The 22,696-nt window shown below is 50.5% G+C and overlaps 1 protein-coding gene across 4 annotated transcripts in view; it reads right to left on the bottom strand.

The window, feature by feature from the left end:
- Positions 1 to 22,696, bottom strand: part of LOC108536047 (actin, cytoplasmic 1-like) — a 42,582-nt gene that overhangs the window by 10,941 nt on the left and 8,945 nt on the right. For all 4 annotated transcript variants that reach the window (XM_017882525.1, XM_017882536.1, XM_017882533.1 and 1 more), the window contains exons 3-4: positions 22,144 to 22,267; positions 16,055 to 20,792 (exon numbers count right to left, since the gene is read on the bottom strand). In XM_017882525.1, the coding sequence (XP_017738014.1) occupies positions 19,464 to 20,792; positions 22,144 to 22,267 (1,453 nt within the window). In that variant the 3' untranslated portion in view covers positions 16,055 to 19,463. The remainder of the gene's footprint in view (positions 1 to 16,054; positions 20,793 to 22,143; positions 22,268 to 22,696) is intronic.

The following is a 22,696-nucleotide window of genomic DNA, read 5'->3' as shown; positions in this document are numbered from 1 at the left end:
CATCCATGATTAAATCACCTCCCACCAGGCTCCACCTCCAACATTTGGGATTGCAATTCCACATGAGTTTTTCTAGAGAAATACAGCCAAACCATATTATTCTTCCCTGGACCTCCTCCCCCTGAATCTCATGTCATTCTCACAGAGTAAAATACAGTCATGCCTTTTCAAATGTTTCCAAAAGCCTTAACTCGTACCAGCATTAACTCAAATGTAAAAAGTCCAAAGTCTTATCTGATACAAGGCTACAGTCTCTTCTGCCTGTGAGTCCCTGAATTTCAAATGGAGTTCTTTTAAGGTACAATGATGGTACAGACATTGGGTAAGCTTTCTCAATCCAAAGGGAAGAAATTTCCCAGAAAAATAATACAAATGGGACCACAGGCCCAATGCACATCCAAAACCCAGCAGGCCAGTATTCATTGAATCTCAAAGCCCCTAAATCATGAAGCAAACTTTCAGAAGGACAGCATTAAAAAGATGATATTTAACCATTTGTGAAGGATCTGCCTCCCACCCCTGCCTTTCCCCCGAACCCCACCACAATCCCCACAATGCTCCTCACCACCCTACCTTCCAACCTCCACCCTCCACCATGATTAAATCACCATCCACTCGTCCCCACATTTAACTTTTCCCGTTACAATTCCACAGGAGTTTTGGTAGCGACACAGAGCCAAATCACATTATTCTGTCCCTGGTCTCCCAAATCTCCTTTCTCACACTGCAAAATACAATGATGCCTTCCCTACAGTCCCCCAAATCTTAAATAATTCCAGCATTTACTCAAATGTCCAAAGCCCAAAGTCTCATCTGAGACAAGGCTACAGTCCTTTCTGCCCCTGAGTTTCTGAATTATAAAGCAAGTTAACTACTTCCAAGGTACAATGATTGTACAGCCAATGGGTAAGCATTCCAGGCAACAGAAAAAAAAAATTGCCAGAAAGAAAAACAAAACACATGGGATTCACAGGATACGTGGACATCCATTACCCAGGAGGCCAGTCACTCAATCCGACAGCTCCAAAATCATCCTTTCTGAATCCTTGTCCCACATCCGGGGCACAGGGATGTGGAGGCTGGGCTCCCAAGGCCTTGGACAGATCTGCACCTGCGGCTTTGCAGCGTTCAGCACCCAAGGCTGCCTCTCATGGAGAGGGCTGAGGTTGAGTGCCTGTGGCTTTTCCACACTCAGGGTGCAAGCTGGTGGTGGGTCTATGAATCTGGGGTTTGGAGAATGGAGCCTCCCTGTGTGGGGGCTTCAACCCTCTATGTCCCTTCTTTGCTGCCCTAGTAGAGGTTTTCCATGAGGCTCTGGCTCTTGGAAAGGCTCCTGCCTGCACACCCAGGTTTTTCTGTACATCATCTGGAGTCTAGACGGAGGCTCCCCAGCCTCTGGTCTCTTGCTCTGTGCACCTAATGGCTTAACACTATGTGGAAGACATCAAGGCTTGGAGCCACCTCTGAAGCAGTGACCCAAGCTCTATCTGTGCATCTTTCAGTCATGGCTGGAGCTCCAGCTGCAGGGATGAAGGCAGCCGTGTCCTTATGATGCACACAGAAGTGGGGCCATGCAGCTGGCCCAGGAAACCATTCGTCTCTGCTAGGCCCCAGGACCTGTGACAGCAAGGGCCACTGCAAAGGTCTCTGAAATGCCTTCAAGGCCTTTTACCCTTTGTCTTGGCTGCTTGCACTAAGCTCCTTTTTATGCAAATACCCTGAACCTTCTTGAATTTTCCCCATTAGCTATTTTCTATTTTATTAGCTATTAGCTGTTAGCTATCCTATTTTCAAAAAGAAAATAGCTTTTCTTTTTGACCACTTGGCCAGGCTGCAAATTTTCCAAACTTTTGAGCTCCGCTTCTCGTTTAAATAGAAGTTCCAACTTGAGGTCATTCCTTAGGCTCATACATAACACAGGCTGTTCGACGCAGACAGGACACCTCTTGAGCTATGCTGCCTAGATGTTTATTCCACAAGATATATCCTAAATCATCACCCCCAAGTTCATAGTTTCACAGATCTCCAGGTCAGGGTCACTGTGCAGCCACGTTCTCTGTTAGGCCAATCAAATGGAACCTTGGCTCTTGTTAACAGGAAATTCCTCATTTTCATCTGAGACCTTTTAAGTCTGGCCTTCACTGTCCATCCTTCTGTCAGCCTTCTCATCACAAGCATTTCACAATTCTCTACAGTGCTCCAAACTTTTCCTCACCTTGCTGTCTTCTAAGTTCTCCCAATTCTCCCGACCTCTGTCTTTTATCCACTTCTGAACCTGCTTCTACACCATCAGCTATCTTTGTCACAGCCTGGCAATGTGGTAAAAGAAAAGTCCAATTTCAAGGAAAAAATTCACGCAGCCTTCAGATATTTGCATGAAAAGAAGCTGAGCACTAATTGCCAAGACAATGGGGAAAAGGCCTTGAAGGCATTTCATGGCTTGAGTTCACAGTACTAACTGTCTGCATGATCATAAAGAAAGTTGAATTGGCTCACGGTTCTGCAGGCTGCAAAGGAAACACAGTGGCTTCTGCTTCTGGGAAGACTCAGGTGCTTCCTGATCATACCAGAAGGCCAAGGGGCAAGATGTTTCACGTGGCAGGAGAAGGAGCAGACTGAGAGGAAAAAGGTGCCACACCTTGCTATAAAACCAGATCTCATGAGAACTCACTATCACGAGGTCAGCATCAAGAAGACAGTGCTTAACCATTGTTGAAGGCTTCCACCCTGGAAAACCACCTCCCACTGTTTCCAGGAAGAAGCATGCTGCAGAGGCAGAGCCTCTTGGGAAACCTCTGCTAGGTAACTGCAGAAGGAAAATACAGGCTTGCAGGCCCCATGCAGAGGGCTACCACCCTCCGGACCCCAGGCCCACCCTAGCAGAAGTGGCTGGTTGCTCTTGAGCCACCTTGGCTTTGCCTGCAATAAACAGGCCCCAGCTACTGACACGCTGCTCCAAGTGAGCTTGTTCTGCCTTTTCCTAAATTCTAAGTCTGGCCAGGGACACAGAAGGCCGAGTCCCCTGGGTGGTAATCCTGCCCACTTTCTGCACTTTAACATAAAGTCCTCCTCAAGACAGCCTGTGGTCTGCCTTTTGGCAACCAACAAGACCACAGTGCCATAGTAGCCCTGAGGCATGGACTGGAGCACCAAAGGCAGCGCACACCCTGCTCCTGAGCCTGCTGCTTATTTTCTGTGTGGCTCCATTTGTAGCACGGTTGTTGCACTGAGGCTTCTACATGCCGGGCAAGGCCAAGCTGGCTCAAAGAGCAACCAGCCACCTCTGCAAGGGTGTGCCAACAGAAGACAGACCAGCCACCAACATCACTCGCTACAGGACATGGGACATCAGTTCTCCTACGCTAAAGGTAAGGCCACAGTGCCATCTGCTTTTCCTCAGGCCTCTGCTCCATCAGCCATGAGGTGGCAGCCACTCACGCTGTGTGAACCTGGCCATCCCTGCTTCCTTGAGTGGGTGAGGTTAGTGGCTGGTCCACCGGCTCCTGGCACACCCTTGCAGAAGAGGCTGGTTGCTCTTTGAGCCAGCTTGGCCTTGCCTGGCATGCACAGGCACAAGGTACTGACACGCTGCTCTGAGTGAGCCTGTGCGGCCATGGGCCAAATTCTAAGTCAGGCCACGGCCACAGAAGTTGAGTCCCCCAGGGGGTAATTCTGGCGACTTTCTGCACTTGAACATAAAGTCTTCCTCGAGACGGCCTGTGGTCTGCCTCTTGGCAACCAAGAAACCCGAAGTGCCATATGAGCCCTGAGGCATGGACTAGAGCCCCAAAGGCAGCGCACACCCTGCTCCTGAGTCTGCTGCTCATTTCCTCTGTGGCTTCATTTGTAGCACGGTTGTTGCACTGAGGCTTGTGCATGCCGGGGAAGGCCAAGCTGGCTCAAAGAGCAACCAGCCACTTCTGCAAGGGTGTGCAAGGAGTCGGTGGATGAGCCACCAACCTCACTCGCTGCAAGTCGAGGTACATCACTTCTACCCTGCAGGTAGAGTCCCAGTGCTATCTGCTTTACCTGAGGCCTCTGTTCCCTCAGCTATCAGGAGGAAGTCACTCAGGTTATAGGAACCTGGCCATCCCTGCTTCCTTGACTGGGTGAGGGTGGTGGCTGGTCCAACTGCTCTAGGCACACCCTTGTAGAGGTAACTCATTGCTCCAAGAACCAGCTTAGCCTTACGCGGCAAGCACAGGCCCCAGCTAACTACACGGTGCTCCGAGTCAGCTTGTCCTGCCTTGGCCCAAATTCTAAGTCTGGCCAGGGCCACAGAAGGCCGAGCCCCCTGGGTGGTAATCCTGCCTGCTTTCTGCACTTGAACAAAAAGTCCTCCTCAAAACGGCCTGTGGTCTGCATCTTCGCAACCAAGAAGGCTGCAGTGCCATAGAAGCCCTGAGGCATGAACTGGAGACCAAAAGGCAACACTCACCCTGCTCCTGAGCCGGCTGCTCGTTTCCTCCATGTGGCTCCATATGTAGCACGGTTGTTGCACTGAGGCTTCTGCATCAAGGCCAAGCAAGCTCAAAGAGCAACCAGCCACCTCTGCAGGAGGAGGTGGACCAGCCACCAAACTCACTCACTGATGGACATGGTACATCAGTTTTTCTACCCTAAAGGTAGGGCGAGAGGCAGACCACAGGCCGTCTTGAGTAGGACTTTATGCTCAAGTGCAGAAAGCAGGCAGGATTACCACCCAAGGGACTCGGCCTTCCGTGGCCCACAGTGCCACACGAGCCCTGAGGCATGCACTGGTGCCATCTGCTTTATACAAAAATTAAGACGGATTAAACAGTTCAACGTGCCATCTGCATTTCCTCAGGCCTCTGTTCCATCAGCCATTAGGTGGCAGCCACTCAGACTGTGGGAATCTCAACATCCCTGCTTCCTTGAGTGGGTGAGGTTGCTGGCTGGCCCATCTGCTCCAGGCACACCCTTGCAGAGGTGTCTGGTTGCTATTTGAGCCAGCTTAGCCTTGCCTGGCATGCACAGGCCCCAGTAACTTACAGGCTGCTCTGAGTCAGCTTGTCCCAAATTCTACGTCTGGCCAGGGCCACAGAAGGCCAACTTCCCTGAGTGGTAATCCTGCCTGCTTTCTGCATTTGAACGCAAAGTCCTACTCAAGATGGCCTGTGGTCTGCCCCTTGGCAACCAACAAGCACACATTGCCACATGAGCCCTGAGGCACTGACTTGAGCCCCAAAGGCAGCACACACCCTGCTTCTGAGCCTGCTGCTCGTTGCCTCTACATGGCTCCATTTGTAGCACAGTTGCTGCACTGAGGCTTCTGCATGCCAGGCAGGGCCAAGTTGCCTCAAAGAGCAACGAGCCACTTCTGCAAGGGTGTGCCAGGAGTCGGTGGATGAGTCAACAACCTCATGCGCTTCCAGTCGGGGTACATCAGTTCTTCTACCCTACAGGTAGGGCCCAGTGCTATCTGCTTTTCCTGAGGACTCTGCTAAATCAGTCATCAGAAGGCAGCCCCCAGGCTGTAGGAACCTGGCAATCCCTGCTTCCTTGACTGGGTGAGGTTGGTGGCTGCCCACCTGCTCCAGGCGCACCCTTGCAGAGGTGGCTGGTTGCTCTTTGAGCCAACTTGGCCTTGCCTGGCATGCACAGGCCCCGGCTACCTACACGCTGCACAGAGTCAGCTTGACCTGCCTTGGCCGAAATTCCAACTCTGGCCAAGGCCACAGAAGACCAAGTCCCTGGGGTGGTAATCCTGGCTGCTTTCTGCACTTGAACGTAAAGTCCTCCTCAAAACGGCCTGTGATCTGCGTCTTGGCAAGCAAGAAGCCTGCGTTGTCATAGGAGACCTAAGGAATAAACCAGAACACCAAAGGCAGCACACACCCTGCTCCTGAACCTGTTGCTCACTTCCTCTACATGGTTCCATTTGTACCACGGTTGTTGCACTGAGGCTTGTGCATGCCAGGCAAAGCCAAGCTGGCTCAAAGAGCAACCAGCCACCTCTGCAAGGGTGTGCCAGGAGCCAGCGGAAGAGTGACCAACATCACTCGCTACCGGTTAGGGTACGTCAGTTTTTCTACCCTAGAGGTAGGGTCAAAATACCATCTGCTTTCCCTCAGGTCTCTGCTCCATCAGTCTTTAGGTGGCAGCCACTCAGGTTGTGGGAACCTGGCCATTCCTGCATCCTTGAGTAACTGAGGTTGCCGGATGGTGCACCTGCTTCAGGTGCACCCTTGCAGAGGTGGCTGGTTGCTCTTTGAGCCAGCTTGGCCTTGCCTGGCATACACACGCCTCAGCTACTTACACGATGCTCGAAATCAGCTTGTCCCAAAGTCTATGTCTGCCCAGGGCCACAGAAGGCCAAGTCCCCTGGGTGGTAATCCTGACCGCTTTCTGCACTTGAAAATAAAGTCCTCCTCAGGACGGCCTGTGGTCTGCCTCTTGGCAACCAACAAGCCTGCACTTCCATAGGAGCCCTGAGACGTGAAATGGAACCCAAAAGGCAGCGCACACCCTGCTCCTCAGCCTGATGCTCATTTCCTCTATATGGTTCCATTTGTAGCACGGTAGTTGCACTGTGGCTTGTGCATGTCAGGCAAGGCCAAGCAAGCTCAAACAGCAACCAGTCACCTCTGCAAGGGTGTGCCAGGAGCAGATGGAGCAGCCACCAACCTCACTCGCTGATGGACATGGTACATCAGTTCTTCTACCCTAAAGGTAGGGCTGAGAGGTAGACCACGGGCCATCTTGAGGAGGACTTTTCATTCAAGTGCAGAAAGCAGGCAGGATTACCACCCAGGGGACTCGGCCTTCTGTGGCCTACAGTGCCACATGAGCCCTGAGGCATGAACTGGTGTGCCATCTCCTTTATACAAAAATTAACTTAAGATGGATTAAACAGTTCAACATGCAATCTGCTTTTTCTCAGGCCTCTGCTCCATCAGTCATTAGGTGGAAGCCACTCAGCCTGTGTGAACCTGGCCATCCCTGCGTCCTTGCGTAGCTGAGGCTGCTGGATGGTGCACATGCTCCAGGTGCACCCTTGCAGAGGTGGCTGGTTGCTCTTTTGAGCCAGCTTGGCCTTGCCTGGCATGCACAGGCCCCAGCTACTTACACGCTCCTCTGAATCAGCTTTTCCCAGAGTCTAAGTCTGGCCAGGGCCACAGAAGGCCGAGTCCCCTGGGTAGTAATCCTGCCTGCTTTCTGCACTTGAACATAAAGCCCTCCTCAAGATGGCCTGTGGTCCGCCTCTTGGCAACCAACAGGCACGCATTGCTGTACGAGGCCTGAGGCACTGACTGGAGCCCCAAAGGCAGTGCACACCTTGCTCCTGAGCCTGCTGCTTGTTTCCTCCACATGGCTCCATTTGTAGCACGGTAGTTGCACTGAAGCTTGTGTATGCCAGGCAAGGCCGAGCTGGCTCAAAGAGCAACCAGCCACCTCTGCAAGGGTGTGCCAGGAGCAGGTAGATCAGCTACCAACCTCACTTGCTGATGGACATGGTACATCAGTTCTTCTACCCGAAAGGTAGGGCCGAGAGGCAGACCACAGGCTGTCTTGAGGAGGACTTTATGTTCAAGTGCAGAAAGCAGGCAGGATTACCACCCAGGGGACTCGGCCTTCTGTGGCCTACAGTGCCACACGAGCCCTGAGGCTTGGACTGGTGCCATCCCCTTTATACAAAAAAATTAACTTAAGATGGATTAAACAGTTCAACGTGCCATCTGTGTTTCTTCAGGCCTCTGCTCCATCAGTCATTAGGTGGAAGCCACTCAGCCTGTGGGAACCTGGCCATGAGTAGCTGAGGTTGCTGGCTGGCCCACCTGCTCCAGGTGCACTCTTGCAGAGGTGGCTAGTAGCGCTTTGAGCCGGCTTGGCCTTGCCTGGCATGCACAGGCCCCAGCTACTTACATCCTACTCTGAATTAGCTTGTCCCAAAGTCTGAGTCTGGCCAGGACCACAGAAGGCCGAGTCCCATGGGTGGTAATCCTGCCTGCTTTCTGCACTTGAACATAAAGTCCTCCTCAAGACGGCCTGTGGTCTGCCTCTTGGCAACCAACAGGCACGCATTTCCATAGGAGCCCTGAGACATGGAATGGAACCCAAAAGGCAGCGCACACCCTGCTCCTCAGCCTGCTGCTCGTTTCCTCTATATGGTTCCATTTGTAGCACGTAGTTGCACTGACGCTTGTGCGTGTCAGGCAAGGCCAAGCAAGCTCAAAGAGCAACCAGCCACCTCTGCAAGGGTGTGCCAGGAGCAGATGGAGCAGCCACCAACCTCACTCGCTGATGGACATGGTACATCAGTTCTTCTACCCTAAAGGTAGGGCCGAGAGGTAGACCACAGGCCGTCTTGAGGACAATTTCATGTTCAAGTACAGAAAGCAGGCAGGATTACCACCCAGTGGACTTGGCCTTCTGTGGCCTACAGTGCCACACGAGCCCCTGAGGCATGAACTGGTGCCATCTCCTTTATACAAAATTAACTTAAGATGGATTAAACAGTTCAACATGCAATCTGCTTTTCCTCAGGCCTCTGCTCCTTCAGCCATTAGGTGGCAGCCACTCAGGTTGTGGGAACCAGGCCATTCCTGCGTCCTTGAGTAGCTGAGGCTGCTGGATGGTGCACCTGCTCCACGTGCACCCTTGCAGAGGTGGCTGGTTGCTCTTTGAGGCAGCTTGGCCTTGCCTGGCATACACAGGCCCCAGCTACTTACACACTGCTCCGAATCAGCTTTTCCCAGGGTCTAAGTCTGGCCAGGGCCACAGAAGGCCGAGTCCCATGGGTGGTAATTCTGCCTGCTTTCTGCACTTGAACATAAAGTCCTCCTCAAGACGGCCTGTGGTCTGCCTCTTCGTAACCAACAAGCCTGCAGTTCCATAGGAGCCCTGAGACATGGACTGGAACCCCAAAGGCAGCGCACACCCTGCTCCTCAGCCTGCTGCTCATTTCCTCTATATGGTTCCATTTTACCACGGTAGTTGCACTGAGGCTTGTGCATGCCAGGCAAGGCCAAGCTGGCTCAAAGAGCAACCAGTCACCTCTGCAAGGTGTGCCAGGAGCAGATGGAGCAGCCACCAACCTCACTCGCTGATGGACATGTACATCAGTTCTTCTACCCCAAAAGGTAAGGCCAAGAGGTAGACCACAGGCAGTCTTGAGAAGGACTTTTCATTCAAGTGCAGAAAGCAGGCAGGATTGCCACCCAGGGGACTCGGCCTTCTGTGGCTACAGTGCCACATGAGCCCTGAGGCATGAACTGCTGCCATCTCCTTTATGAAAATTAACTTACAATGAATTAAACAGTTCAAGGTGCCGTCTGCTTTTCCTCAGGCCTCTGCTCCATCAGTCATTAGGTGGAAGCCACTCAGCCTGTGTGAACCTGGCCATCCCTGCGTCCTTGAGTAGCTGAGGCTGCTGGATGGTGCACCTGCTCCAGGTGCACCCTTGCAGAGGTGGCTGGTTGCTCTTTGAGCCAGCTTGGCCTTGCCTGGCATGCACAGGCCCCAGCTACTTACACGCTCCTCTGAATCAGCTTTTCCCAGAGTCTAAGTCTGGCCAGGGCCACAGAAGGCCGAGTCCCCTGGGTGGTAATCCTGCCTGCTTTCTGCACTTGAACATAAAGTCCTCCTCAAGATGGCCTGTGGTCCGCCTCTTGGCAACCAACAGGCACGCATTGCTGTACGAGGCCTGAGGCACTGACTGGAGCCCCAAAGGCAGTGCACACCTTGCTCCTGAGCCTGCTGCTCGTTTCCTCCACATGGCTCCATTTGTAGCACAGTAGTTGCACTGAAGCTTGTGTATGCCAGGCAAGGCCGAGCTGGCTCAAAGAGCAACCAGCCACCTCTGCAAGGGTGTGCCAGGAGCAGGTAGATCAGCTACCAACCTCACTTGCTGATGGACATGGTACATCAGTTCTTCTACCCGAAAGGTAGGGCCGAGAGGCAGACCACAGGCTGTCTTGAGGAGGACTTTATGTTCAAGTGCAGAAAGCAGGCAGGATTACCACCCAGGGGACTCGGCCTTCTGTGGCCTACAGTGCCACACGAGCCCTGAGGCTTGGACTGGTGCCATCCCCTTTATACAAAAAAATTAACTTAAGATGGATTAAACAGTTCAACGTGCCATCTGTGTTTCTTCAGGCCTCTGCTCCATCAGTCATTAGGTGGAAGCCACTCAGCCTGTGGGAACCTGGCCATGAGTAGCTGAGGTTGCTGGCTGGCCCACCTGCTCCAGGTGCACTCTTGCAGAGGTGGCTAGTAGCGCTTTGAGCCGGCTTGGCCTTGCCTGGCATGCACAGGCCCCAGCTACTTACATCCTACTCTGAATTAGCTTGTCCCAAAGTCTGAGTCTGGCCAGGACCACAGAAGGCCGAGTCCCATGGGTGGTAATCCTGCCTGCTTTCTGCACTTGAACATAAAGTCCTCCTCAAGACGGCCTGTGGTCTGCCTCTTGGCAACCAACAGGCACGCATTTCCATAGGAGCCCTGAGACATGGAATGGAACCCAAAAGGCAGCGCACACCCTGCTCCTCAGCCTGCTGCTCGTTTCCTCTATATGGTTCCATTTGTAGCACGTAGTTGCACTGACGCTTGTGCGTGTCAGGCAAGGCCAAGCAAGCTCAAAGAGCAACCAGCCACCTCTGCAAGGGTGTGCCAGGAGCAGATGGAGCAGCCACCAACCTCACTCGCTGATGGACATGGTACATCAGTTCTTCTACCCTAAAGGTAGGGCCGAGAGGTAGACCACAGGCCGTCTTGAGGACAATTTCATGTTCAAGTGCAGAAAGCAGGCAGGATTACCACCCAGTGGACTTGGCCTTCTGTGGCCTACAGTGCCACACGAGCCCTGAGGCATGAACTGGTGCCATCTCCTTTATACAAAAATTAACTTAAGATGGATTAAACAGTTCAACATGCAATCTGCTTTTCCTCAGGCCTCTGCTCCTTCAGCCATTAGGTGGCAGCCACTCAGGTTGTGGGAACCAGGCCATTCCTGCGTCCTTGAGTAGCTGAGGCTGCTGGATGGTGCACCTGCTCCACGTGCACCCTTGCAGAGGTGGCTGGTTGCTCTTTGAGGCAGCTTGGCCTTGCCTGGCATACACAGGCCCCAGCTACTTACACACTGCTCCGAATCAGCTTTTCCCAGGGTCTAAGTCTGGCCAGGGCCACAGAAGGCCGAGTCCCATGGGTGGTAATTCTGCCTGCTTTCTGCACTTGAACATAAAGTCCTCCTCAAGACGGCCTGTGGTCTGCCTCTTCGTAACCAACAAGCCTGCAGTTCCATAGGAGCCCTGAGACATGGACTGGAACCCCAAAGGCAGCGCACACCCTGCTCCTCAGCCTGCTGCTCATTTCCTCTATATGGTTCCATTTTTACCACGGTAGTTGCACTGAGGCTTGTGCATGCCAGGCAAGGCCAAGCTGGCTCAAAGAGCAACCAGTCACCTCTGCAAGGTGTGCCAGGAGCAGATGGAGCAGCCACCAACCTCACTCGCTGATGGACATGTACATCAGTTCTTCTACCCCAAAAGGTAAGGCCAAGAGGTAGACCACAGGCAGTCTTGAGAAGGACTTTTCATTCAAGTGCAGAAAGCAGGCAGGATTGCCACCCAGGGGACTCGGCCTTCTGTGGCTACAGTGCCACATGAGCCCTGAGGCATGAACTGCTGCCATCTCCTTTATGAAAAATTAACTTACAATGAATTAAACAGTTCAAGGTGCCGTCTGCTTTTCCTCAGGCCTCTGCTCCATCAGTCATTAGGTGGAAGCCACTCAGCCTGTGTGAACCTGGCCATCCCTGCGTCCTTGAGTAGCTGAGGTTGCTGGATGGTGCACCTGCTCCAGGTGCAGCCTTGCAGACGTGGCTGGTTGCTCTTTGAGCCAGCCTGGCCTTGCCTGGCATGCACAGGCCCCAGCTACTTACACACTGCTCTGAATCAGTTTTTCCCAGAGTCTAAGTCTGGCCAGGGCCATAGAAGGCCGAGTCCCTTGGGTAGTAATCCTGCCTGCTTTCTGCACTTGAACATAAAGTCCTCCTCAAGACGGCCTATGGTCTGCCTCTTGGCAACCAACAAGCCTGCAGTTCCATAGGAGCCCTGAGACATGGACCCCAAAGGCAGGGCACACCCTGCTCCTGAGCCTGCTGCTCATTTCCCCTACATGGTCCAGGTGCACCCTTCCAGAGTTGGTTGGTTGCTCTTTGAGCCAGCTTGGCCTTGCCTCCATGTACTGGCTCCAGCTACCTACACGCTGCTCAGTCACCTTGCCCTGCCTTGGCCCAAATTCTATGTCTGGCCAGGGCCACAGAAGTCCAAGTCCCCGGGGTGGTAATCCTGCCTGCTTTCTGCACTTGAACATGAAGTTCTCCTCAAAACAGCCTGTGATCCGCCTCTTGGCAACCAACAAGCATGCAGTGCCTTCCGACCCCTGAGGCACTCACTGGAATCCCAAAGGCAGCGCACACCCTGCCCCTGGGCCTGCTGCTCGTTTCCTCTACATGGCTCCATTTATACCACAGTTGTTTCACTGAGGCTTCTGCATGCCAGGCAAGGCCAAGTTGGCTCAAAGAGCAACCAGCCACCTCTGCAAGGGTGTGCCAGAAGCAGGTGGACCAGCTACCAACCTCACTCGCTGATGGACATGGTACATCAGTTCTTCTACCCTAAAGGTAGGGCCGAGAGGCAGACCACAGGCCATCTTGAGGAGGACTTTATGTTCAAGTGCAGAAAGCAGGCAGGATTACCACTCAGTGGACACGGCTTTCTCTGGCCTACAGTGCCACATGAGCCCTGAGGCATGAACTGGTGCCATCTCCCTTATACAAAAATTAAGACAGATTAAACAGTTCAACATGCCATCTGGTTTTCTTCAGGCCTCTGCTCCATCAGGTGACAGCCACTCAGTTTGTGGGAACCAGGTCATTCCTGCGTCCTTGAGTAGCTGAGGCTGCTGGATGGTGCACCTGCTGTAGGTGCACCCTTGCAGAGGTGGCTGGTTGCTCTTTGAGCCAGCTTGGCCTTGCCTGGCATGCACAGGCCTCAGCTACTTACACACTGCTACAAATCAGCTTTTCCCAGAGTCTAAGTCTGGCCAGGGCTACAGAAGGCCGAGTCCCCTGAGTGGTAATCCTACCTGCTTTCTGCACTTGAACACAAAGCCCTCCTCAAGACGGCCTGTGGTCCGCCTCTTCGCAACCAACAAGTACGCATTGCCGTACGAGGCCTGAGGCACTGACTGGAGCCCCAAAGGCAGTGCACACCCTGCTCCTGTGCCTGCTGCTCATTTCCTCCACATGGCTCCATTTGTAGCACGGTAGTTGCACTGAGGCTTGTGCATGCCAGGCAAGGCCACGCTGGCTCAAAGAGAAACCAGCCACCTCTGCAAGGGTGCGCCAGGAGAGGGGGACCAGACACCAACCTCACTCGCTGATGGACATGGTACATCAGTTCTTCTACCCTAAAAGTAGGGCCAAGAGGCAGACCACAGGCCGTCTTGAGGAGGACTTTATGTTCAAGTGCAGAAAGCAGGCAAGATTACCACCCAGTGGACTCGGCCTTCTGTGGCCTACAGTGCCACATGAGCCCTGAGGCAGGAACTGGTGCCATCTCCTTTATATAAAAAAATTAACTTAAGATGGATTAAACAGTTCAACATGCAATCTGCTTTTTCTCAGGCCTCTGCTCCATCAGCCATTAGGTGGCAGCCACTTAGGTTGTGGGAACCAGGCCATTCCTGCATTCTTGAGTAGCTGAGGCTGCTGGATGGTGCACCTACTCCAGGTGCACCCTTGCAGAGGTGGCTGGTTGCTCTTTGAGGCAGCTTGGCCTTGCCTGGCATGCACAGGCCCCAACTACTTACACGCTACTCCCAATCAGTTTGTCCCAAAGTCTAAGTCTGTCCAGGGCTATAGAAGGCCGAGGTACCCTGGGTGGTAATCCTGCCCGCTTTCTGCACTTTAACATAAAGTCCTCCTCAAGATGGCCTGTGGTCTGCCTCTTGGCAACCAACAAGCCTGCATTTCCATAGGAGCCCTGAGACATGGACTGGAACCCCAAAGGCAGCGCACACCCTGCTCCTGAGCCTGCTGCTCGTTTCCTCTATATGGTTCCATTTGTAGCACGGTAGTTGCACTGTGGCTTGTGCATGCGAGGCAAGGCCAAGCTGGCTCAAAAAGCAATCAGCCACCTCTGCAAGGGTGTGCCAGGAGCAGGTGGAACAGCTACCAACCTCTTTTGCTGCCGTTCAGGGTACCTCAGTTTTTCTACCATAGAGGTAGGGTCCCAGTGCCATCTGCTTTTCCTCAAGTCTCAACTCCATTAGCTGCCAGGCGGCAGCCACTCAGGCTGTGGGAACCTAGCCTTCTCAGCTTCCTTGAGTAACCTAGGTTGCTGACTGCTCCACCCGTTCCATGCGCACCCTTGCAGAGATGGCTGGTTCGTCTTTGAGCCAGCTTGGCCTTGCCTAGTATCCACAGATACCAGCTACCCACTCACTCCTCCAAGTCAGCTTGTCCTGTCTTGGTGCGAAATTCTAAGTCTGACCATGGCCACAGAAGGCCGAGTCGCCAGGGTGGTAATCCTGCCTGCTTTTTACACTGGAACATAAAGTCCTCCTCAAGAAGGCCTGTGGTCCGCCTCTTGGCAACCAACAAGCATGCAGTACCTTATGACCCCTGAGGCACTGACTGGAGCCCCAAAGGCAGCGCACACCCTGCTCCTGAGCCTGCTGCTTGTTTTCTCTACATGGCTCCATTTGTAGCACAGATGTTGCACTGAGGCTTCTGCATGCCGGGAAAGGCCAAGTTGGCTCAAAAAGCAACCAGCCACTTCTACAAGGTGTCCCAGGAGTCACTGGATGAGTCACCAACCTCACTCACTGTCGGTCAGGGTACATCAGCTCTTCTACCCTACAGGTAGGGCCCCAGTGCTATCTGCTTTTCCTGAGGACTCTGCTCCATCAGCCATCAGGAGGCAGCCCCTCAGGCTGTGGGAACCTGGCCATCCCTGATTCCTTGACGGGGTGAGGTTGCTTGATGGTCCACCTGCTCCAGGCACACCCTTGCAGAGGTGGCTGGTTGCTTTTTGAGCCAGCTTGGCCTTGCCTGGCATTCACAGGCTCCAGCTACCTACACACAGATACTCCGAGTCAGCTTGTCCCAAATTCTAAGTCTGGCCAGGGCCTCAGAAGGCCGAGTCCCCTGGGTGGTAATCCTGCCTGCTTTCTGCACTTTAACATAAAGCCCTTCTCAAGACGGCCTGTGGTCTACCTCTTGGTAACCACAAACCCTGCAGTACCATAGCAGACCTGAGACATGGACCCCAAAGGCAGCGTACACCCTGCTCCTGAGCCTGCTGCTCATTTCCTCTATATGGTTTCATTTGTAGCACGGTTGTTTCCCTGAGGCTTGTGCATGCCAGACAAGGCCAAGCTGGCTCAAAGAGCAACCAGCCCCCTCTGCAAGGGTGTGCCAGGAGCAGGTGGAACAGCTACCAACCTCATTCGCTGCCATTCAGGGTACCTCAGTTTTTCAACCCTAGCGGTACAGTCCCAGTGCCATCTGCTTTTCCTCAGGTCTCACCTCCATCAGCCGTCAGGTGGCAGCCACTCGGGCTGTGGGAACCTGACCACCCCGACTTGTTTTTTTGTTTTGTTTTGTTTTTTGTTTCCTTGGGGTTTTTTGTTTTTTCTTTTTGTTTTGTTTTGCATTGTTGTTGCATTGTTGTCGTTTTTGAAGCCACAGGAGATTTAGCCAATTCAGATGCCTTGCTACCCACAATTTGGAACATTCCTTTAGATTTGACCAAGTCAGGAAGAGATGGGAGAAAAATGAAACAACAACAATAAAACCCCAAACACAAACAGAGTTCAGCAAAACTAACAAATGCACAACCCATATGATTACTGAGTGTTCTAATGCTAAGGAGAAATTAAAAGCAGCTGGTGGGTAATCTTACATTTTAGTCATCAAGGAAAAATTTTAAGACCAAACTCTAATTCAGCTACTTACCTGGAAATAAGGCTCAGGCTGGTCATAGTTCTCTGCCATCTTAGAAGCTGGAAAAAAACTGACACTCACCTTCCCTGTAAGAAGCAAGCTGAAACTCAGGAAAGGAGGTGCCTGTTCTCCATCGTCATGGAAGCAGGAAAACTTGCCTTCCTTGTTGGAAATGAGTAAAACTTCAGAAAAGAGTTGTACAACAAAATCAACCTTCGATCTCAACCAAATTTTGGGAGATCAGAGGCTCTCTGTTAAGCTCCCCAACCTCAGCAAGTTACACTATTGGTTTGGGCAATAAAGATAGCCCAGGTTGGTATCAAGCAACAATGAGATTTCTCAAATGTCAGGACCACCTTTGTAATGTCCTTCTCTTTTTTTATCTTTAATGGTATAGTCTGTTTTGTCAGGAACTAGGAGTGCAACACCTGCTTTTCTCTGTTTTCCATTTGCTTGAAAGATTTTTTCCATTCCTTTATTTTGAGCCTATGTATGGCACGGCATGTGAGATGGGTTTCTTGAAGACGGCGTACTCCAATGGGTATGGTTCTTCATCCAGCTTGCCCCCATGTCTTTCAATTGGAGCATTTAGCCCATTTACATTTAAGGTTAGTAATGGTACATGTGGATTTGATCCTGTCGTCATGCTGTCAGATGGTTATTTTGCAGACTTGTGTATGTGGTTGGTTTTTAGCATCACTGGTCTATGTACTTCAGTGCGGTTTTGTAGTGGCTGGTGGTGGTCTTTTCTTTCCCTATTTAGTGCTTCCTTCAGGAGCTCTCATAAGGTAGATCTGGTGATACTGATTTCCCTCAGCATTTGCTTGTATGAAAAGGATCTTATTTCTCCTTCACTTATGATGCTTAATTTTGCTGGACATGAAATTCTGGGCTGAAAATTCTTTTCGTCAATAGCAGTTGGTATAGGTTGGGGTGTGTGCTGCACTCCCGTGTGCTGTCAGGGCAAGTACAGCAAAATCAGGTCTCAGAGGAGAACTCTCTCAAAAGCGAACCCCCAGCGCAGCACAGTTGCTTTACACAAACGTGGCCAGACTTCTTTTTTAAGCAAGTCCTCTTTTTAAAGAGGGGAACTCTCAGATCTGATCTCTGCTGGGCAATCTTGCACATGAGATGTGGCTGGTCTGACCTCAGCATTCCTAAAGTGCCAGGATAAAGTGTCTCACGAGGGCAAGTGGACCCTAGAGAGAGAGCTGTCCCTGCCCTCTGGGCTCCACATCACCTGACTTGCTGCTCCACCACTTTGCTTCTCTCCTGGGCGCTCCATCCCGGAGACATGTGAGTCAGCAATCACTTAGTGTGATCAGCCCAGGATGGAGGGTCTGTGCTGTGGGCCCAAGCCAGGGTTCCCTGTCTGGTGATGAGCAGTGGAGGGTGTGTCGTGCACGTGGGAGACGGACTGGCTTATTCGTTGGGTAAACTGCAGCTTATTGGAGGTGTTGTTATGGCACTTAGGATCTTTGCTCCCTTGATATTCTGAGGGTAGCAAGGGCAGTTCCACTGCAGAGGCCGTGGCAGAAAGGATTTCAGTGGCTCCTGGAAGCTCTGTCCAGGGAACTGGCAGTTGCTGCTGGCTTGATAGCTCCGGTGTGGGCTGGCTGGAGGCCCAGGCCAGGAAGACCTGCCCATCAAGCAGAGAGTCCGGCCACTTTTCTGAAGGTTGCTGTGGTATGCTGGGGGTCCTCTCCCATCCCTAATTGCCTCATATTTTCCAGGGAAGATGATAGCCTGCCCCTTCCTCTGGGAGCTCTATACCACTGAGGTGTGAACCTGTTGCCAATCTGAACACACCTATAAGACGTGGCTGGAGGCAAGTGGAGAAGTTTCACCTAGTCAGGAGGAAGAACAACAGGGACTTGCTCTAAAAAAACGTCTGGCCACGTTTTTGTAGAGCAGCTGAGCTGTGCTGGGGGTTCACTTCAGCCCCTGGTTGCCTCAGACACTCTGAAGCCCTAAGGCTGAAATGGCTGAGTCACCCAAACAGTAAACAGTCTGGTCCTCCCCCTGGGAGCTCTGACTCAGGGAGGCCTGAGACCTCTGTCAGCCAGAGAACAGCAGTCAAGGTAGCCGGAGACCCTGGTTGAAAGACTTCACTCACTGACCAGAAATGTGGTCGGTGACTGACGTAAACAAGAGGCTGGCCACATTTTCATAGCGTGGCTGTGCTGTGCTGTGGTACCTTTTCCACCCCTTGTCAGCTTGGGCTCTCCAAAGCCTGCAGGCCAGAATGGCTAGTCATCCAAACAGCAAAGGAGGTGGCCTGCCCCTCTCTCTGGGAGCTCTGTCTCAGGAACATTTCAAATTTCCATTGGTCAAGGAATGCTGGTGGAGGTAGCTGGAGGCCCCAGTTGGGAAGTCCTGTCCAGTGAGGTAGAACAGGATCAGGGGCCTGCTTACAGAAGCAGTCTGGCCGTGATCTGGTAAAGCAGCTGCGCTGCGCTGCGGGATCTCTTCTGCCCCTGGTCGGGGCAGGCTGGAATGACTAAGTTGCCTGAACAGGAAAGATGGTGGCCTGCCCTGTCTTTTCTCTCAGAGTTTATCTTGTTTGATGGAGCTTAATTTTTAGCCTGTTGATTTTACTGTCTACATTAGACTTGTTCAGAAAGAACCTGATATCTTTTAGGTTAGATATATGAGAATTCACTGTTTTCTGTAAATAAACCTGTTCATGTCTTGTTCTCTGGAAAGAAGTCTCTTTCAGCTATCTGACTTTGGTCACAATCACGTAGAGCAGTAGCCAGTAGCCAGTTCACAATGACATAATTGAATTTCCATTTCCAGTGTTTCCTTGGTGTGTCTTACATTGTCCAGAACTAAGCATTTTATTCTCAGTTGTCAAAATGCTAAGTTGTCCACTGTACTGAAATACTGTGCTTCCTCAATCAATTTTTTTTAAGGTGTGCACTTTCATCCAATTCTTCTCAAGTCAGAGTACAGGTAAGCCCTGGCTGCCTCCAGCCACTCTCAGGGGGACCAAAAGCCTTCATACACCCTGAGTTGGGGTACAAAAAAGGGGGCCATGAAAACTGTTCAAAATAAAACAAAATTAAAAGTATTAAGGCAAAGATTTTAAAACTTTGCATTACGTAATTTACACGAAAGCAATGCTATCATCTCCCCTGTATGAACTTGGGAGAGGACTGGGCCATTCTCCTTAGAGAGAAGTGGGGTGGCTTTTAGGAGGGCAAGGGGCTTCCTGAAACAATGCATCTCACAATATTTGGAATGACTATTGAAAAGAAGAACAATGTAAAATCAGAGTCGTCAGCCACATTGTAGAACTTTGGGGGATGCTCGCTCCAACCAACTGCTGTCACCTTCAGCATTCCAGTTTTTAAATCCTAAGTCAAGCCAATTAAAAAAAAAAAAAATTGAAACAATAAAACAAATAAAGCCATGCCAATCTCATCTTGTTTTCTGCAAAGTTTGGTTTTGTCAAGAAAGGGTGTAACGCAACTAAGTCACAGTCCACCTAGAAGCATTTGCGGTGGACAATGGAGGGGCCTGACTCATCATACTCCTGTTTGGTGATCCACATCTGCCGGAAGGTGGACAGCGAGGCCAGGATGGAGCCACCGACCCACACGGAGTACTTGCGCTCCGGCGGAGCAATGATCTTGATCTTCATTGTGCTGGGCGCCAGGGCAGTGATCTCCTTCTGCATCCTGTCGGCCATGCCAGGGTACATGGTGGTGCCGCCAGACAGCACTGTGTTGCTGTACAGGTCTTTGCGGATGTCCACGTCAGACTTCATGATGGAGTTGAAGGTAGTTTTGTGGATGCCACAGGATTCCATGCCCAGGAAGGAAGGCTGGAAGAGCGCCTCGGGGCAGCGGAACCGCTCGTTGCCGATGGTGATGACCTGGCCATCGGGCAGCTGGTAGCTCTTCTCTAGGGAGGAGCTGGAGGCCACTGTGGCCATCTCCTGCTCAAAGTCCAGGGCGACATAGCACAGCTTCTCCTTGATGTCACGCACGATTTCCCGCTCAGCCGTGGTGGTGAAGCTGTAGCCACGCTCCGTGAGGAGCCTCATGAGGTGGTCAGTCAGGTTCCGGCCGGCCAGGTCTATGCGCAGGGTGGCATGGGGGAGGGCATTCCCCTCATAGATGGGCACACTGTGGGTGACCCCGTCACCGGAGTCCATCACGATGCCAGTGGTACGGCCAGAGGTGTACAGGGACAGTGCGGCCTGGATGGCCACGTACATGGCTGGGGTGTTGAAGGTCTCAAACATGATCTGGGTCATCGTCTCGCGGTTGGCCTTGGGGTTGAGGGGGGCCTCGGTCAGCAGGATGGGGTGCTCCTTGGGAGCCACACACAGCTCGTTGTAGAAGGTGTGGTGCCAGATCTTCTCCATGTCGTCCCAGTTGGTGATGATGCCGCGCTCCATGGGGTACTTCAGGGTCAGGATGCCTCTCTTGCTCTGGGCTTCGTTGCCCACATAGGACTCCTTCTGACCCATGCCCCCCATTATGCCCTGGTGCCTGGGGTGCCCCACGATGGAAGGGAAGACAGCCCGGGGGGCATCGTCGCCTGCAAATCCAGCCTTGCACATGCCGGAACCGTTGTCAATGACGAGCACGGCGGTATCATCATCCACGGTGAGCTCATTCAACTGCATAGCCTTTAGAAGATCATCATTCTCTTTTTTCTCACTTTCAATTTCCTCCAAATATTTCTCTTCTCTTAGCTGGCTCTGATGTTTCATCATGTCTAGCTCCAGTCTTAGCATGGCAATTTCTTCCTGCAACGTACTATTTTCATGCAAGAGATCTTTTTCTTTCTTAGGACAAGGAGAAAGCTAAATAAACAAAGGGAACTTTTAATTAGCACTCAATAGAATGACATACATGATTTCTTCTGAAATTAAAAAATAACGTGCATTTGTATAATGAAAGAATCCCCATAGTGGATATTTAACTGGAAAAAAAATTGGACAAAATTTCAAACCTAATAGAGTGTAAATTCCCAAAAGTTTAAGTATTTATTTAAAGACTATGAAAAATAAATCACTAGAGAATTTTAAAGAATCTCAGAATTTGAAAAGCCTTTCTCTGAGTTACAAAAGAAACCCAGAGGTTAAAGTTCTTTAAGTTACTTTTACTGAAGAACGTACCGATATTCTACATTTCTAATATTTTTATACTCAGTTATAAGAGTTACATTTATTCATAACGGTTAAATCTAAGCATTGTACCCTTCCACAATGTACACATCTGCATCTAAGCACTGTACCCTTCTACCCTGTACACGTCTGCATCTAAGCATTGCACTTTTACATACAACACTGAACTCATTTAAGATCATGATTCTTAAAAGGAGAGGTCAAAAAATGTATACAAGATGCAGGATTTTCCCCAGGTTTCCTGATGCTACTTCTAGTGATCCTCCACAAAATCACTTCTGTGGTGTAAACACATAAATACAAAAGAAGCCTTTTATTTCAAAATATGAATGGTAAACAAGATAGAACTTAGAGAGATTTTCTTAGAAATCACGAGATTATTTGCCATTGCAATTTCTTTTCTTTCCTCTTTACAATGTTTGAAACAGCAGTAAGTGTGAAATAGGGGAAATACACTGAACTATTTCTCTAGGAATAAAATACTTATCAATAAATTATCACTAAATGTGTAACATGGCACGTCATTGTTTTCAAAGCTCTTTGCATTGAAATGAGAAACTTCTTGGAGCAAACTGTTCCTCTCTGCAAAAGCAAAGATAATGACATCCACAATGTGGCCTCTGACCCAGCTATACATTTCCGACTTTCCTATCAGTGAAAATAATCAATTCACTTCTCTATTAATATTTTTAAAAAATAAACTAATGTCCCAAAACTGGAAAATGTGTTTTTACTAGCGAAACTTATTTTTGATATTGGAAATATCATCAATTCTTATGAAAAATACCAAATGCTTCTCCTTTGGATTGAGGCCATTGTGAAGGTCACTACTCGACTGCTGCAGGCAAATGGAGTTGAATTCAGAACATGGATTTATCCTCTATGTACATATGTAGATATATGACAAAGGATATACAGAATATATACACACATATATATGACTTAAAAATCCTTTATATTTCCAAAATACATCATTTTAAAAATATATATACATATAAAAACATTTGAAAATAACTAAAGAAAATACCTCAGAATTCATTTTCTTTTGAGCCACTTCTATCTGCTTTTGTTTATTAGTCAGAATCTCATCTTGTGATATTCCAGTGCTCTGTTCTTCAGAAATTTGCTTCTGAGTATCATTTTGTTCGTCACTAGAAGAAATTTTAATTTTCATGAAATACTGGAGGTGTCCCTAAAATGATCTATAGGGCACGATGGCGCCATCAGATGTCATTCACACAATGTGTATCTGCACATGAAGCCTAGACAAGGCAAAGGGGTCTCACATCTGTTAACCCAGCTGCCCCAACCATGTTGGCACCAGGGACTGGTTTTGTGGAAGATAATGTTTCCAGGAACCTGAGGTGGGGGATGGTACCAGGATGATTCAAGCACATTACATTCATTGTGCACTTTATTTCTACTATTATTCATACATAATGAAATAATTATATAACTCACCAAAATGTAGAATGAGTGGGAGCCTCTGCTTGTTTTCCTGCAACTAGATGGTCCCATCTGGGGGTGACAGGAGATGGTGACAGATCATAAGGCATTAGATTCTCATAAGGAGTGAACAA

The sequence above is a fragment of the Rhinopithecus bieti genome, unplaced genomic scaffold (assembly GCF_001698545.2).
Source record: "Rhinopithecus bieti isolate Rb0 unplaced genomic scaffold, ASM169854v2 scaffold_1452, whole genome shotgun sequence".
Lineage (NCBI taxonomy): Eukaryota > Metazoa > Chordata > Mammalia > Primates > Cercopithecidae > Rhinopithecus > Rhinopithecus bieti.
The sequence above is the reverse complement of the archived record's forward strand: the minus strand, read 5'-3'. Positions and strand labels throughout refer to the sequence as shown.